This window comes from Coregonus clupeaformis, chromosome 29 (assembly GCF_020615455.1).
Source record: "Coregonus clupeaformis isolate EN_2021a chromosome 29, ASM2061545v1, whole genome shotgun sequence".
NCBI lineage: Eukaryota > Metazoa > Chordata > Actinopteri > Salmoniformes > Salmonidae > Coregonus > Coregonus clupeaformis.
The window spans coordinates 43317071-43334507 of NC_059220.1; the positions used below are offsets into that span (position 1 = coordinate 43317071).

The window sequence follows — 17437 nt, forward strand, 5'->3', positions numbered from 1 at the left end:
GTAGCCTAAACATATCGATGTTACATTGAGCTCAGTGAATGGAATATGAATGACAGTCATCCAATATGCTGTAATAGAAATAAGGCCATGCTCATAAAAAAAAAAAAATTATCATCTTAAACGGCACCGACCGCAACTGTGGTAGATAGGTCTGTGTCTCTCTCTTTAGGCACTGTTGTGTGTATCCGTGTGTGTGTGTGTGTATTTGCATGTTCAATCATCTGTGTGTATAATAAGGTTTGTCTGAGTTCTAAAACAGTCTGTGAATCATATACAAGAAGTCCCAGTGTTGCTCATCTGTAGAGCAGAAAAGGTGACAGATACTCTAGGAGAGTACAGTAACCAACTATGACGTAACATATGACCACGGAGCATGCACACACACACAAACACTACCCCATAACACCTATTCACAGTGACATAGAGAGACAGCAATGAGATGGTGATTACATCGCGTTTTGATGTAGATAAGGCTTTTAAGAAACACCTGAATTCATTTAATTTACAGTGCCTTCAGAAAGTATTCACACCCCTTGACTTTTTTCCACATTTTGTTGTGTTACAGCCTGAATTTAAAATGGATTACATTGAGATTTTTTGTCACACAATACCCCATAATGTCAAACTGAAATTGTTTTTACATTTTTTTTAAAATTAATTTTAAAAAGCTAAAATGTCTTGAGTCAATATGTATTCAACTCTTCGTTATGGCAAGCCTAAATAAATTCAGGAGTAAAAATGTGCTTAACAATGATTGGGAATGATTGCTCAAAACACCTATTCACAGTGACATAGAGAGACAGCAATGAGATGGTGATTACATCGCGTTTTGATGTAGATAAGGCTTTTAAGAAACACCTGAATTCATTTAATTTACAGTGCCTTCAGAAAGTATTCACACCCCTTGACTTTTTTCCACATTTTGTTGTGTTACAGCCTGAATTTAAAATGGATTACATTGAGATTTTTTGTCACACAATACCCCATAATGTCAAACTGAAATTGTTTTTACATTTTTTTTAAAATTAATTTTAAAAAGCTAAAATGTCTTGAGTCAATATGTATTCAACTCTTCGTTATGGCAAGCCTAAATAAATTCAGGAGTAAAAATGTGCTTAACAATGATTGGGAATGATTGCTCAAAACACCTATTCACAGTGACATAGAGAGACAGCAATGAGATGGTGATTACATCGCGTTTTGATGTAGATAAGGCTTTTAAGAAACACCTGAATACATTTTATTTACGGTGCCTTCAGAAAGTATTCACACCCCTTGACCCTTTCCACATTTTGTTGCGTTACAGCCTGAATTTAAAATGGATTACATAGAGATTCTTTGTCACTGGCCTACACACAATACCCCATAATGTCAAAGTGGAATTATGTATTTAGATTTTTTAAACAAATTAATTCATAATGAAAAGTTGAAATGTCTTGAGTACATACAGTGGGGGAAAAAAGTATTTAGTCAGCCACCAATTGTGCAAGTTCTCCCACTTAAAAAGATGAGAGAGGCCTGTAATTTTCATCATAGGTACACGTCAACTATGACAGACAAAATGAGAATTTTTTTCTCCAGAAAATCACATTGTAGGATTTTTTATGAATTTATTTGCAAATTATGGTGGAAAATAAGTATTTGGTCAATAACAAAAGTTTCTCAATACTTTGTTATATACCCTTTGTTGGCAATGACACAGGTCAAACGTTTTCTGTAAGTCTTCACAAGGTTTTCACACACTGTTGCTGGTATTTTGGCCCATTCCTCCATGCAGATCTCCTCTAGAGCAGTGATGTTTTGGGGCTGTCGCTGGGCAACACGGACTTTCAACTCCCTCCAAAGATTTTCTATGGGGTTGAGATCTGGAGACTGGCTAGGCCACTCCAGGACCTTGAAATGCTTCTTACGAACCCACTCCTTCGTTGCCCGGGCAGTGTGTTTGGGATCATTGTCATGCTGAAAGACCCAGCCATGTTTCATATTCAATGCCCTTGCTGATAGAAGGAGGTTTTCACTCAAAATCTCACGATACATGGCCCCATTCATTCTTTCCTTTACACGGATCAGTCGTCCTGGTCCCTTTGCAGAAAAACAGCCCCAAAGCATGATGTTTCCACCCCCATGCTTCACAGTAGGTATGGTGTTCTTTGGATGCAACTCAGCATTCTTTGTCCTCCAAACACGACGAGTTGAGTTTTTACCAAAAAGTTCTATTTTGGTTTCATCTGACCATATGACATTCTCCCAATCCTCTTCTGGATCATCCAAATGCACTCTAGCAAACTTCAGACGGGCCTGGACATGTACTGGCTTAAGCAGGGGGACACGTCTGGCACTGCAGGATTTGAGTCCCTGGCGGCGTAATGTGTTACTGATGGTAGGCTTTGTTACTTTGGTCCCAGCTCTCTGCAGGTCATTCACTAGGTCCCCCCGTGTGGTTCTGCGATTTTTGCTCACCGTTCTTGTGATCATTTTGACCCCATGGGGTGAGATCTTGCGTGGAGCCCCAGATCGAGGGAGATTATCAGTGGTCTTTTATGTCTTCCATTTCCTAATAATGGCTCCCACAGTTGATTTCTTCAAACCAAGCTGCTTACCTATTGCAGATTCAGTCTTCCCAGCCTGGTGCAGGTCTACAATTTTGTTTCTGGTGTCCTTTGACAGCTCTTTGGTCTTGGCCATAGTGGAGTTTGGAGTGTGACTGTTTGAGGTTGTGGACAGGTGTCTTTTATACTGATAACAAGTTCAAACAGGTGCCATTAATACAGAAAACGAGTGGAGGACAGAGGAGCCTCTTAAAGAAGAAGTTACAGGTCTGTGAGAGCCAGAAATCTTGCTTGTTTGTAGGTGACCAAATACTTATTTTCCACCATAATTTGCAAATAAATTCATTAAAAATCCTAAAATGTGATTTTCTGGAAAACAAATTCTCAATTTGTCTGTCATAGTTGAAGTGTACCTATGATGAAAATTACAGGCCTCTCTCATCTTTTTAAGTGGGAGAACTTGCACAATTGGTGGCTGACTAAAGACTTTTTCCCCCACTGTAAGTATACAACCCCTTGGTTATAGTTTAGGAGTAAACATTTGCTTAACAAATCACATAATAAGTTGCATGGACTCACTCCGTGTGCAATAATAGTGTTTAACATGATTTTTTAATGACTACCTCATCTCTGTACCCCACACATACAATTATCTGTAAGGTCCCTCAGTCGAGCAGTGAATTTCAAATTCAACCACAAAGACCAGGGCACCTGTTGGTAGATAAACAAACAACAACAAAAAAGCAGACATTGAATATCCCTTTGAGCATGGTGAAGTTATTAATTACACTTTGGATGGTGTATCAATACATTCAGTCACTACAAAGATACAGGCGTCCTTCCTAACTCAGTTGCCAGAGAGGAAGGAAACCACTCAGAGATTTCACCATGAGGCCAATGGTGACTTTAAAACAGTTACAGAGTTTTATGGCTGTGATAGGAGAAAACTGAGGATGGATCAACAATATTGTAGTTACACACTGTTTTGCAATGAAGGTCTACAGTAGCCTCAACAGCACTCTGTAGGGTAGCACCATGGTATAGCCAGAGGACAGCTAGTTTCCGTCCTCCTCTGGGTACATTGACTTCAATACAAAACCTAGGAGGCTCATGGTTCTCACCCACTTCCATAGACTTACACATTAATTATTTCAACTTCCGGAGGATGTCCTCCATCCTATCAGAGCTCTTGCAGCATGAACTGACATGTTGTCCACCCAATCAAAGGATCAGAGAATGAATTTAGTACTGAAAGCATAAGCTACAGCTAGCTAGCACTGCAGTGCATAAAATGTGGAGAGTAGTTTAATCAAAGAGATAGAAAGACAATAGTTGAACAGTTTACAACAAATTAATTTATTCAAAAATGAAGGAGAAGCAAGAGAGAAAGAGAGAGATAGCTATATTTCATTGTATTTATTTTCTCCCACTTTCACTTACTTAGCTTGCGAATGCAGCTTGCTAGTTTAGCCTACTCAAACACCCGGCTCAAGTAGAGCGGGATGCTATGTTAGCTAGCTGGCTATGGCTATCCAACACTGGAACGCTTCCAAGTCAAGGTAAGCTTTTGGTTTGATGAACTTATTGCAACCGGGGCCCGCCGGCTATACTGCTTGCTGACTGTACACTATACTGCATGATTGTAGCTAGTGGGTTTACTAATGCGTTAGTTCTAGTAGATATGTTGACTATGACGTTAGCTAATATGATAGCGGTTATGATATGAAGGTTTGGCAGCTGATGTGTTGTGCACTCAAGTCCACAATACTAACCTAAGTGACAGAGTGAAAAGAAGGAAGCCTGTACAGAATTCAAATATTCCAAAACATGCATCCTGTTTGCAACAATGCACTGAAGTAATACTGCAAAAAATATGGCAAAGCAATTAACTTTTTGTCCTGAATACTAAGTGTCATGTTTGGGGCAAATACAATTCAACACATTACTACATTATATTTTCAAGCAGAATGGCGGCTGCATCATGTTATGGATATGCTTGTAATCATTAAGGACTGGGGAGGTTTTCAGGATAGAAAATAAACGGAATGGAGCTAAGCACAGGCAAAATCCTAGAGGTAACACCTGGTTCAGTCTGCTTTCCACCAGACACTGGGAGATGAATTCACCTTTCAGCAGGACAATAACCTGAAAGACAAGGTCAAATCTACACTGGAGTTGCTTACCAAAAGACAGTGAATGTTCCTGAGTGGCTGAGTTATAGTTTTGACTTAAATCTATGGCAAGATCTGAAAATGGTTGTTTAGCAATCAACAACCAATTTGACCGAGCTTGAAGAATTTTGAAAATAATATTGGGTAAATGTTGCACAATCCAGGTGTGCAAAGCTCTGAGAGACCCAGAATGACTCACAGCTGTAATCGCTAACAAAGGTGATTCTAACATGTATTGACTCAGGGGGTTGAATACTTATCTAATCAAGTTATATTAGTGTTTTATTTTTCATGAATGTTTTACAAATGTTAGATTTTTTCTTCCACTTTGACATTACAGAGTATTTTGTGTAGATGTAATTATATCAATTTTAATCACACTTTGTAACACAATAAAATGTGGAAAAGGGTCAAGGAGTGTGAATACTTTCTGAATGCATTGTATGTTATAAAACCTTAATAACCAAAAGCAGTCTTGCAACATGGAGTTATGATAACGTAAGAGGTCATAGCTTGGTTTCTTGGAATGTAGAAAGAGATTAATTCACTTATTTTAACCATTAAAGCTGGAATCAATAGAGGTGAAACTGCCATGTCAGTTTGCGATATTACAACAGAGACGTTACTTCAAACAACAAACACATTTTCTTCCCCTTTGACATCATTGCACATCATTGCACGCACGATAGAACAGCAGAGTATGTACTACGTTTTTATTTCACCACGATGCTGGATGCTCATTTCCTCAAAACAAAAACAATAACAAATGTGCCTAGGGGCATCCAGTGGCGCTGTTTCGCCTCTCTCGGATGTCAGCTTTAATGGCCACTCTGTAGATTATTAAGGACCTCAGTCAACAGAGCCACGGACTTTTCACTCGGCTACCGTCTGGCAGAGAGAGACAGTACAGGTGCATCAGTGCCAAGACCGAGAGACAAAAAAACAGCTTCTATTACCAGGCATCAGACTGTTGAACAGCCATCACTAGCCGTCTACCAGGTGATGCACACTCACTCACACAAAACACACACACAAGCTATCACACACACACACACACACATACACACACACCTCATACTCAAAAACACATGCACACACAACCAACGCTGCTGCCCCATGTCACAGAGACATTGAACCACTGGACACTTCCTGTTTCACACTGAGTATTTAAATACTGCATTCCCGACATACTGTAGCTCATTCTAATATTTCTACTATTGTACTTTATATTTAGTTATACTGTTTATACACACCGCAAATTTATTTATATACTGGATTCTTAACATAGCTTACTCTAATATATCTACTGCTGTACAGTGAGGGAAAAAAGTATTTGATCCGCTGCTGATATTGTACGTTTGCCCACAGACAAAGACATGATCCGTCTATAATTTTAATGGTAGGTTTATGTGAACAGTGAGAGACAGAATAACAACAAAAAAATCCAGAAAAACGAATGTCAAAAATGTTATAAATTGATTTGCATTTTAATGAGGGAAATAAGTATTTGACCCCTCTGCAAAACATGACTTAGTACTTGGTGGCAAAACCCTTGTTGGCAATCACAGAGGTCAGACGTTTCTTGTAGTTGGCCACCAGGTTTGCACACATCTCAGGAGGGATTTTGTCCCACTCCTCTTTGCAGATCTTCTCCAAGTCATTAAGGTTTTGAGGCTGACGTTTGGCAACTCAAACCTTCAGCTCCCTCCACAGATTTTCTATGGGATTAAGGTCTGGAGACTGGCTAGGCCACTCCAGGACCTTAATGTGCTTCTTCTTGAGCCACTCCTTTGTTGCCTTGGCCGTGTGTTTTGGGTCATTGTCATGCTGGAATACCCATCCACGACCCATTTTCAATGACCCAAGATTTGACTGTACATGGCCCGTCCATCGTACCTTTGATGCGGTGAAGTTATCCTGTCCCCTTAGCAGAAAAACACCCCCAAAGCATAATGTTTCCACCTCCATGTTTGACGGTGGGGATGGTTTTCTTGGGGTCATAGGCAGCATTCCTCCTCCTCCAAACACGGCGAGTTGAGTTGATGCCAAAGAGCTCAATTTTGGTCTCATCTGACCACAACACTTTCACCCAGTTCTCCTCTGAATCATTCAGATGTTCATTGGCAAACTTCAGACGGCCCTGTATATGTGCTTTCTTGGTGACTATGGTCCCAGCTGCCATGAGATCATTGACAAGATCCTCCCGTGTAGTTCTGGGCTGATTCCTCACCATTCTCATGATCACTGCAACTCCACGAGGTGAGATCTTGCATGGAGCCCCAGGCCGAGGGAGATTGACAGTTATTTTGTGTTTCTTCCATTTGCGAATAATCGCACCAACTGTTGTCACCTTCTCACCAAGCTGCTTGGTGATGGTATTGTAGCCCATTCCAGCCTTGTGTAGGTCTACAATCTTGTCCCTGACATCCTTGGAGAGCTCTTTGGTCTTGGCCATGGTGGAGAGTTTGGAATCGGATTGATTGATTGCTTCTGTGGACAGGTGTCTTTTATACAGGTAACAAACTGAGATTAGGAGCACTCCCTTTAAGAGTGTGCTCCTAATCTCAGCTCGTTACCTGTATAAAAGACACCTGGGAGCCAGAAATCTTTCTGATTGAGAGGGGGTCAAATACTTATTTTGCCTCATTAAAATGCAAATCAATTTATAAAATTTTTGACATGGGTTTTTCTGGATGTTTTTGTTGTTATTCTGTCTCTACTGTTCAAATAAACCTACCATTAAAGTTATAGACTGATCATTTATATTATTATATATATTATGCCATTTAGCAGACGCTTTTATCCAAAGCGACTTACAGTCATGCGTGCATACATTTTTTGTGTATGGGTCAGTGGCGGCTCCTGAAAAAATTCTCAGGAGGGGCAATTTTTCTGATGATTTAGGTGACCTACACACGTGCACGAGTCCGTGCACGCGATTCCAGATATCTTTACCTCTGAATAAACTGCCTTTATTATACCATATCCACCCTGTCCAAAGTCTCTACTTGGTCTCAGTTCTCCAGTAAACTTGTGATTATCAACAGTACACAACGGTAACAAACAATTGGGGGAACTCACGGGGCAGATAGTAACCACTTAAAAGGAAGCGATTCCCAAACCTTCCATAACAAAGCCATCACCTACAGAGAGATGAACTTGGAGAAGAGTCCCCTAAGTAAGCTTGTCCTGGGCCTCTGTTCACAAACACAAACAGACCCCACACAGCCCCAGGACAACAACAACAACAACAACAACAACACACAATTAGACCCAACCAAATCATGAGAAAACAAAAAGAGAATTACTTGACACATTGGAAAGAACAAACAAAAAACAGAGCAAACTAGAATGCTATTTGGCCCTAAACAGAGAGTACACAGTGGCAGAATACCTGACCACTGTGACTGACCCAAACTTAATGAAAGCTTTGACTATGTACAGACTCAGTGACCATAGCCTTGCTATTGAGAAAGGCCGCCGTAGGCAGACCTGGCTCTCAAGAGAAGACAGGCTATGTGCACACTGCCCACAAAATGAGGTGGAAACTGAGCTGCACTTCCTAACCTCCTGCCAAATGTATGACCATATTAGAGACACATATTTCCCTCAGATTACAGCGATCCACAAAGAATTCGAAAACAAACCCAATTTTGATAAACTCCCTTATCTACTGGGTGAAAAACCACAGTGTGCCATCACAGCTGCAAGATTTGTGACCTGTTGCCACAAGAAAAGGGCAACCAGTGAAGAACAAACACCATTGTAAATACAACCCATATTTATGTTTATTTATTTTCCCATTTGTACTTTAACTATTTGCACATTGTAACAACACTGTATATATACATAATATGACATTTGAAATGTCTTTATTCTTTTGAAACTTCTGAGTGTAATGTTTACTGTTAATATTTATTGTTTATTTCACTTTTGTTTACTATCTACTTCCCTTGCTTTGGCAATGTTAACACACGTTTCCCATGCCAATAAAGCCCTTAAATTGAATTGAATTGATAGTAAGGTCGCAATGACACAGAAAGCAGTTCAATGTCGGGGTACAGAGTCGCTCTCTTACCAGGATCGCGGTCCGCTCTGACCAGGGTGAAGGTGGCCGGCTCCACTTCTCTGTCCGGGACTCATCCAGCCAAGTCTCCCAGCTGTATTGGGATTCAGCTGCCAGCAGCGTTTTCATTATTTAGTCCGTTCGTAGCGGGTATGTACACGATCAACAAGATCAGTCCAAAACCAACCACTGGAAATCCATGGTTGGCAGAATGTTTGTAAACTAAGTCTACAAATTAAAAACATAAAATAACGCAGCACTGCAGGTCGCAACAGAGACGCTTCTAGCCGCCATTGTCTTAGTTACGTTCAACGTTACGTCACGTATGACGAAAGCGCGTAAGTGCATGCCCACAGACACCCATAGAGAATGTATTGAAAGCTTTGAAATGTGAAAAAAATAGATTTTACATGACAGGCTATGAGAGACTTCTGGGCGATTTTCAACTTGACTGAAATCGCCCCAAAAACGGGCGGGGCCATTTGAAGCACGACTTTAGCCTGATTTGACATTTAGTGGCTGGCAGATCAGACGTGAACACTGATAACTGCTGTTGCCGTGATATAATTGATTAGAAAAAAAATCCCTTCCTTTTCCCGTTTGGCAGTGCGTCGCCCATATCGCCCTATTGAACAAGCCGTCCCTGGTATGGGTGGTCCCGGGGATCGAACCCACTACCATGGCGTTACAAGCGCCGTGCTCTACCAGCTGAGCTACAGAGGACCACATTTCTTTATCAGTGGGCAAACGTACAAAATCAGCAGGGGATCAAATACTTTTTTCCCTCACTGTACATACTAGTCTTGGGCGGTATTCTGTATATACCGTATACTGGGTATTTGGAAATAGCCACGGGATGGTCTTTCAATACCGTCAATACCGTTGAAACTATTTCTTTTGAAGTTTTTCAATACATTTTAAATATTTGTAGCTATTTTTTAAGTAAATACATGCAGTCAACTTGTGCAATGCGTTAGGCGATAAAGCAGATCACGTTCTTATTTCATCTGTCACATTATTTTACATTATGAACCTTACTTAGTTCCCCAGCACAGTTGAGCCAGTCACGCATTTGTTTGTAAATAGCACAACAGTAGAAAGCGAGAACAGGTGAGTCCAGCTGTGTATTGACAGGGGTCGCATTTTATATTGAAAGTCAACAGTGTTTTTTTTGCTTCAATACAGTGATCAGGGACGTGCAACTATAGTTTTCCTTCACAGAAAATACATAAGTGCAACACATTTAACATAAAATAGCTTCATTTTAATCAGATGACAACAGAAGTGCAACGCTATTTGGCTGGCAGCCACACAAGTACAGTAAATGAGCTTACAATGAAAAGCAAGGTATGTTTTGCAAAAACTATGCATGGCCATCACGTTTCAAATGTTTAGGCCTATAATAGAAAGAATGTAGCCAGCTACATTTCCTAATGTTTTGCATTTTAAAAGAAGCTACACATCAGTCGGAGCTGTCTGCTGATAGAATGAATTCTCATCCGAGTTTAGAAGTGCAACTGAAGCACAACATTAGTCTGATGCCGAGCAGAAGCCACAATGAGAAGCATTTTAGATCCGTTTTTCAAAACGCAGCAAGATATTTCTTATGCGTTATATATTTTTTCCTGCGTGAAAAATGCAGAATTATGTGTTAACACGACCCCTAGTTTAACTTGCTATCTAAGTAAGTGGCTGAATTAATAAGCTGACGGGCATCATATTATGTTAGCTTTCTGCCGTGTTTGAGAAGGCAAAGCAGCTGCCACTGCTATCTTGATTTCCTTCAGTTTTTTCTCCTCTTCTTTCTTGGTGTTTGCTCCTCCCCCCTCTTCTCCAAGCAGAGCAGGCAGGCCTGTTGCCCTAGCGACTCCAGACTCCACACAGACACAGTGTGTAGACATGCTGCTGGATTGCCTGTCTTTGCAATGTGTTTATTTTCGTATGGCGTTGTGTGGGCGAGCAGTTTACTGATGTCAACGTTTGAACAGAGTGCCCCATGGTAGCAGTGGGGTTATGGTATGGGCAGGAATAAGCTACGGACAATGAACATGATTGCATTTTATGGCAATTTGAATGCACAGATATACCGTGACGAGATCCTGAGGCCCATATTCGTGCCATTCATCCGCCACCATCACCTCATGTTTCAGCATGATAATGCACGGCCCCATGTCGCAAGGATCTGTACACAATTCCTGGAAGCTGAAAATGTCCCAGTTCTTCCAAGGCCTGCATACTCACCAGAAATGTCACCCATTGAGCATGTTTGGGATGCTCTGGATGTGTACAACAACGTGTTCCAGTTCCCGCCAGTATCCAGCAACTTCGCACAGCCATTGAAGAGGAGTGGGACAACATTCCACAGGCCACAATCAACAGCCTAATCAACTCTATGCGAAGGAGATTTGTCGCATCTGTATGAGGCAAATGGTGGTCACACCAGATACTGACTGGTTTTCTGATCCACGCCCTTACCTTTTAAAAAGAAGTATCTGTGACCAACAGATGCATATCTGTATTCCCAGTCATGTGAAATCCATAGATTAGGGCCTAATGAATTTATTTCAGTTGACTGATTTCCTTATATGAGCTGTAACTCAGTAAAATATTTGAAATTGTTGCATGTTTCGTTTATATTTTTATTCAGTATAGTATATCTTGTCTAAATTCTTCCAGTGTACATACGTATAGATTGCATTTTGATTACTGTTACAGTGCTATTTGGGTTATTAATTGGGTTTGTCCCAACGTTCTTGATTTCTAGTTTTTTTAACAATTTAATTATTTGTGTGCTTTTTATTTTTTACATTTTACTGCATTGTTAGGAGCCCATAACATATGCATTTCGCTGCACCCACTACAACATCTGCTAAACTGTGTACTCGACCAATAAACGTTGAATTGATTTTGTTCTGCTGAAAACCAGGGATGCTCTCACACATAAACCTGAGTGTACAAAACATTATGAACACCTGCTCTTTCCATGACATAGACTGACCAGGTGAAAGCTATGATCCCTTATTGATGTCACTTGTTAAATCCACTTCAACCAGTGTAGGTGAAGGGGAGGAGACAGGTTAAAAACAGATTGTTAAACCTTGAGACAATTGAGACATGGATTGTGTATGTGTGTCATTTAGAGGCTGAATGGACAAGACAAAAAATTTAAATGCATTTGAACAGGATACGGTAGTAGGTGCCAGGCGCACCAGTTTGTGTCAAGAACTGCAACGCTACAGGGTTTTTCACACTCAACAGTTTCCCGTGTGTATCGAGAATGGTCCACCACCCAAAGGACATCCAGCCAACTTGATACAACTTTGGGAAGAATTGGAGTCAACATGGGCCAGCATCGCTGTGGAATGCTTTTGACATATTGTAGAGTCCATGCCCCGACGGATTGAGGCTGTTCTGAGGGAAAAAGGGGGGGCGGGGTGTGCAACACAATATTAGGAAGGAGTTCCTAATGTTTGGTATACTCAGTATATGTTTCTGAGCATGAGACAATGGAAGAAGGAGACAAAAAGTATGTGATTCCACCACAACGTGCAAATCCCTTCTATGGGAAGGTTATTATCTCTCTCTTAATGGAAGATGGCCCTAAAGGGTGAGGGTGTCACATTGAGTGGATGGAATGAAATCCTAAGGCTGTGTTGTTGAGAGGTTAAGTTGGTTGGTAACTACTGCCACCTTGTGGATATCAGTACTGCAGCCTCGCATACAAAGAGGTCTCATGCCATGCACCAATATCATAATAAAATAACCTTGATATGGGCTATATTGAATTGCAACACACTTCAATTTAAATTAGAAAATACAATTATCATTGTATAAAATACCGTTCATACAGATTGCTAAATATTTTTGAAATGATTTAACCAATTAGCCAAATTAACACAATGCTAAGCAAGTTCAGAAACACTTTAGGTACTAGCACCATAAGCGCAGGAGTGGATACATTTTTCAACCCATACCTTAGTGTTACTATTGCTGATTGTTTATAGAATGTCAAGAATGTTCCAAAAAGTATCCTAGCTTGGCCATAAAGAGATTATATGAAGCGGGAAAATTCAAAAGCCTGATTTCCACCTTGATAGCGACAAACTCAGACCTGCGAAAAACACACCTTGGATTCCATCCACTTTCTCTTCCCCTGCTTCTCATTCCCCCCCTCTCTCTCTCTCTCTCTCTCTCTCTCTCTCTCTCTCTCTCTCTCTCTCTCTCTCTCTCTCTCTCTCTCTCTCTCTCTCTCTCTCTCTCTCTCTCTCTCTCTCTCTCTCTCTCTCTCTCTCTCTCTCTCTCTCTCTCTCTCTTTCTTCTTCTTGCGCATTCCCTTTCTCTTTTTCTCTCTCACTCCCCTTTTCTTCTTCTCTTACTCCCGCTATTTCTCTTCACAGCTCGTCTTTGTCATCGTCTGCTTCAGCTCCGATGGGACAGCTCACCCCGGTCCCCTTCAGACAGCAGTAGCCCTTGGGGACCTTCTTCAGGTACTGCTGGTGGTAGTCTTCTGCGTAGAAGAACTCCTGGCCCTCCAGAACCTCTGTGGTGATGGATCCATAGCCCTTCTCAGATAACACCTGAAATGGACACAAGATAAAAATACAAGAAATGTATCATGAATGGAGCCAGGAGATTTCCCTCCTGACCATGTGACCTGACCAGGAACAATTCTAGATTTAGTTTTTGAGGCATTGGTCAGGTTACAGGGTCAGGAATTGCCCTAATCATAACAACAACTGACGTCAGGGTTTTGTTTACTAGGCAGAAAATGGAAGAAAGTCGTCTGAAATGGAGCGAAACTGCTCATTTGCATTTTCCATTGCGCAACATTTTAAAAATGTTTTGCTACGGTGTGCCCAGAACATGAACCAGGTACACTGAACCAAAAATAGGCTTTTTCAAAGATAGTGGATTTGCTCTCTGACTTAAAAAGCAGCGTAATTGATTGACACATGAAACAGACTCTGTTTCTCTATAGCGTTGGCTCTGTTCCTCGCGCCCTGGGACAAAGCATGAAAGAGTCTCCGGTTGCTTTGAGCTCTCCATAAGCGTTGCAACATGGTGTAAGCACCTCGAGAGCAGGATTCAAACACACTACCTGCTGAGGGATTACTCCATTGCAGCAAAACACACGGCTTCCTTCCACCACAAAATACCTTTAAAGATTAGCACTCTGGAAACCCTAACAAACAACAATTCTAAGGTGTGCTGGATTGTTCACCGACACAAGGGATCATCACTTCATCCTTCCTCGATTCCTTGCATCCTTGTTTTCTTGGCCTCGTTCTCAAAACACATTGGAAGGTCCGAGAGGAGGAGAGAGGATGCCAAAAATCACTGAAAGACGAATTGAGATTGAGCCTAAGTTGTACACGTGCCGACTAGACTACAGAGCAGTCAATATTAGTGTCTTATTTGTGAGGGAGAAAGAATAAAGCTGCAACATGCAGTACCAGTCTTCAGCCACAAGGAAGGAGTGTAGTATTTAGAGTGGCATTGTGCTGGAGGTGACGCAGAGGTGGTGGTTCTCTCTCTACATCAAAGCACTGGCTGCCCCAGAAAAAAGGCTGATTTCGATGGAGTAGGATGAAGGTGCCCCTAGAAACTGATCTAAGATCAGTTTTCCGTCATTCACTTAATGGCTAAGGTTAGTATTTGGGAAGGTAAGTTGTTCCTAGATCTGTAGCCCATGGATCATTTCGAACCAGAGCACATTCAAAACAGGATTCAAGACCATCGGTCCTCACTGGCCAATACGGTTTGTGATTAGATATTTCTGACTGGCATCGCATCAAAATCAAACGCCACATTTGGAGAAGTTGATGGTCAAAAAGCATTACACTTACATCAAATGTAGGATATGCCTATGGCAAATGCACTGCTATAATATACACATTCCCCAATGAAAGCTGCAAAGGGATTGCCCACCCTTTGCATATTTTACAATGGAGGGCAGCTTTTCCAGACTATAAATAGGCCTACTACCCACTCATTAAAGACAGAAAGCCCCAGGGCATCAGATGCATTAGAGGTTTGCTTTTATATGAGAGGAATACAATGTCCAAGAAATTGCCTGATAACAGAGAAGGAATAGGCTACACTCTCAAGCCTGAATCCAATGCAAGTCACAATACGGCGGCCATTTTGTGCACATAAATCAGAATGCATGCAGACACATCATGTCAAAACCCCGTAGTGGATCTGCGATGCTCACTGCGGCTGGAGAATCAGCTAGCGCTTGTGTTAGCAATGGGTCTGACTGAACTGTCTTTGAGTGCAGGGCACCTTAGCGCTGCACTAGCCCCAGTGAGTCCTGTATTGCGAGCTAGCTCAGTCAGGCCATCTTCATGCCTGTCGGAAAGGCTCGGCTGTCAAAGGCACTACGGCCGAGCGAGCGCGTCTCTCTCCCCTGTGTGACGACGGGAGGACCGCGGAGAGTGAGCTTCACCGCCGCTCCAGTCAAGCGAGAAAGCAAGATACCCCCCCCACCCTGCACCGCTAGCGAGAGAGACGGACAGCCCCCCCGGACACAAATAAAACGTGACACACCGAGCGGGATGAAAAAAAAGAAAGGTTCACTCTCTATCTATCTACCTCCCGAGTGGCGCAGTGGTCTAAGGCACTGCATCGCAGTGCTAGCTGTGCCACTAGAGATCCTGGTTCGAATCCAGGCTCTGTCGTAGAGACCCATGGGGAGACCGGGAGACCCATGGGGCGGCGCACAATTGGTCCAGGGTACGGGAGGGGAGGGAATGGCCGGCAGGGATGTAGCTCAGTTGGTAGAGCATGGCGTTTGCAACGCCAGGGTTGTGGGTTCGATTCCCACGGGGGCCAGTATGAAAAAAAGTAAAACATATATAATGTATGCACTCACTAACTGTAAGTCACTCTAGATAAGAGCGTCTGCTAAATGACTAAAATGTACTGTATTCTCTCCTTTGGAAGGCCCATGCTGCAGAAAGAGAGAGAGACAGAGAGCGAGAAAGTGAAACAAACATACTGAGTCATCAGTAGGACATTTTTAGAGGAGTTTTGCCCTCACCATGGACATTGTCATTTATGCGATCATTTAAAAAACATGGTTGACGGTTCTGTCAAAAGCAAGCTAAAGGACTGTTCCTTTTTTTCCCAGTCCTCTTCTGGGTAATGCGTCACAGATAAATGACATACCATAATATCTAAACAGAGCACACAGCATCCATAATAATGTTACTACAATTAAAATACGTTACTCAATCAAATAAAGGTTGCTAAAAAAATACACGTATTTTCTCATCTTCACCCAACAATGCACTCTACAATATTTTGTAAAAAATGTTTTGAAAATCATATCTTCATTAACAATACCTCATTGTGATATAATATTATAATATGATGCTCCTGACATGTTAGAGATAAATAATAAAAAATAATTGGTCATTTAGCAGACGCTCTTATCCAGAGCGACTTACAGGAGCAATTAGGGTTAAGTGCCTTGCTCAAGGGCACATCGACAGATTTTTCACCTAGTCGGCTCGGGGATTAGAACCAGCGACCTTTCGGTTACTGGCACAACGCTCTTAACCACTAAGCTACCTGCTGCCCTCAACTAGATTCAGCTGTGGGATGATTTTTCTGGAGTGGATGGTCAGGGGGCTGGAACAGAATTAGTAGACTGCAAAGTGACTGCAACAAGCCCAAACAGATCTAACATTTGACTAAAACATAATAATTTCAAAGCTTGCTTACATTTGTATACGGTCACATATATCTCTCTATTATGCGTGGGAATACTTTGGAACAGATTTCCAAAAATGAAATTACATGGATCTGATTTGTTGCTGTTTTTACAGTTTTTTTGTCCAACAATAAAACATTTAAATAAATAAAAAATATATATATATTATTATTTTTTTGCTCTGAAAACTTGGAGAGCCAAATAAAATCCTGCGGGCCGCCAGTTGGGGAATCATGCCCTATGTAGAGGATCAACAGAAAAATAATAGCTGAAAGATAAAGGGAAGGGAGAGGTTTCGACACAATTGTTATCCAGATAGACAAAGAGGGCAACCATGACAGTGTACCAAATGACCTGAGGGAGAGGGGGAGATGGAAAGGGAAGTATAGGAGAGGGGAATGAAGATTGATAGACAGGGAGAGGAGAATAGAGGAGCCCCCTGCTCTTCTCTTTTTTTTCTGGGAAAAAAGGAGGACAGAGAAACGGAGTAGAGAGAAGACATTTTAGAGGCCTGACTAGCAATGTTTTCTCCTGACAGGTTCGGGACAGCGACAGAGCCAAAAACACTTTTGAGTGTGTTTGTGTATCCCTACTCTCCAATGTACCTCTAGTGGTACCCTACATACACACACACACACACAAACACACCCTTCTCCTCACATACATCGAGGAAAGGAGTGTGTCGGTGCATGAGCGAAATAAAAAGGAAGCTGCGTCTTGACAAAATGGTTCCAAAAGGAAATCCGACGAGGAGAAAACTGATTATGCCGTTTGTTCTTTATGGGATCTGGGAATAGTGAACTGACAGCGCACATCACATATGTAAAGTACATTTGCTGTGTGAGTGGGTGCTCAGTTCTGTGTATCCTCTGTGAGAGTGTGAGTGTGTGAGTGTGCATGCTCATTTCTGTGTGTGTGTGAGTATGTGTGAGTG

General features: G+C 41.7%; 1 protein-coding gene across 2 annotated transcripts in view; it reads right to left on the bottom strand.

Moving 5' to 3' along the window:
• Positions 1–12170: 12170 nt before the first annotated feature.
• Positions 12171–17437, bottom strand: part of si:ch1073-358c10.1 (peptide methionine sulfoxide reductase MsrA 1) — a 41837-nt gene continuing 36570 nt past the window's right edge. Inside the window, exons 6-7 of one of the 2 annotated variants that reach the window (XM_041855543.2) lie at positions 13163–13363; positions 12171–12197 (exon numbers count right to left, since the gene is read on the bottom strand). In XM_041855543.2, coding sequence (XP_041711477.1) covers positions 13178–13363 — 186 coding nt within the window. In that variant the 3' untranslated portion in view covers positions 12171–12197; positions 13163–13177. Of the gene's footprint in view, positions 12198–13103; positions 13364–17437 lie in introns of those variants that run through there. The other variant, XM_041855542.2, reaches the window with a different exon arrangement.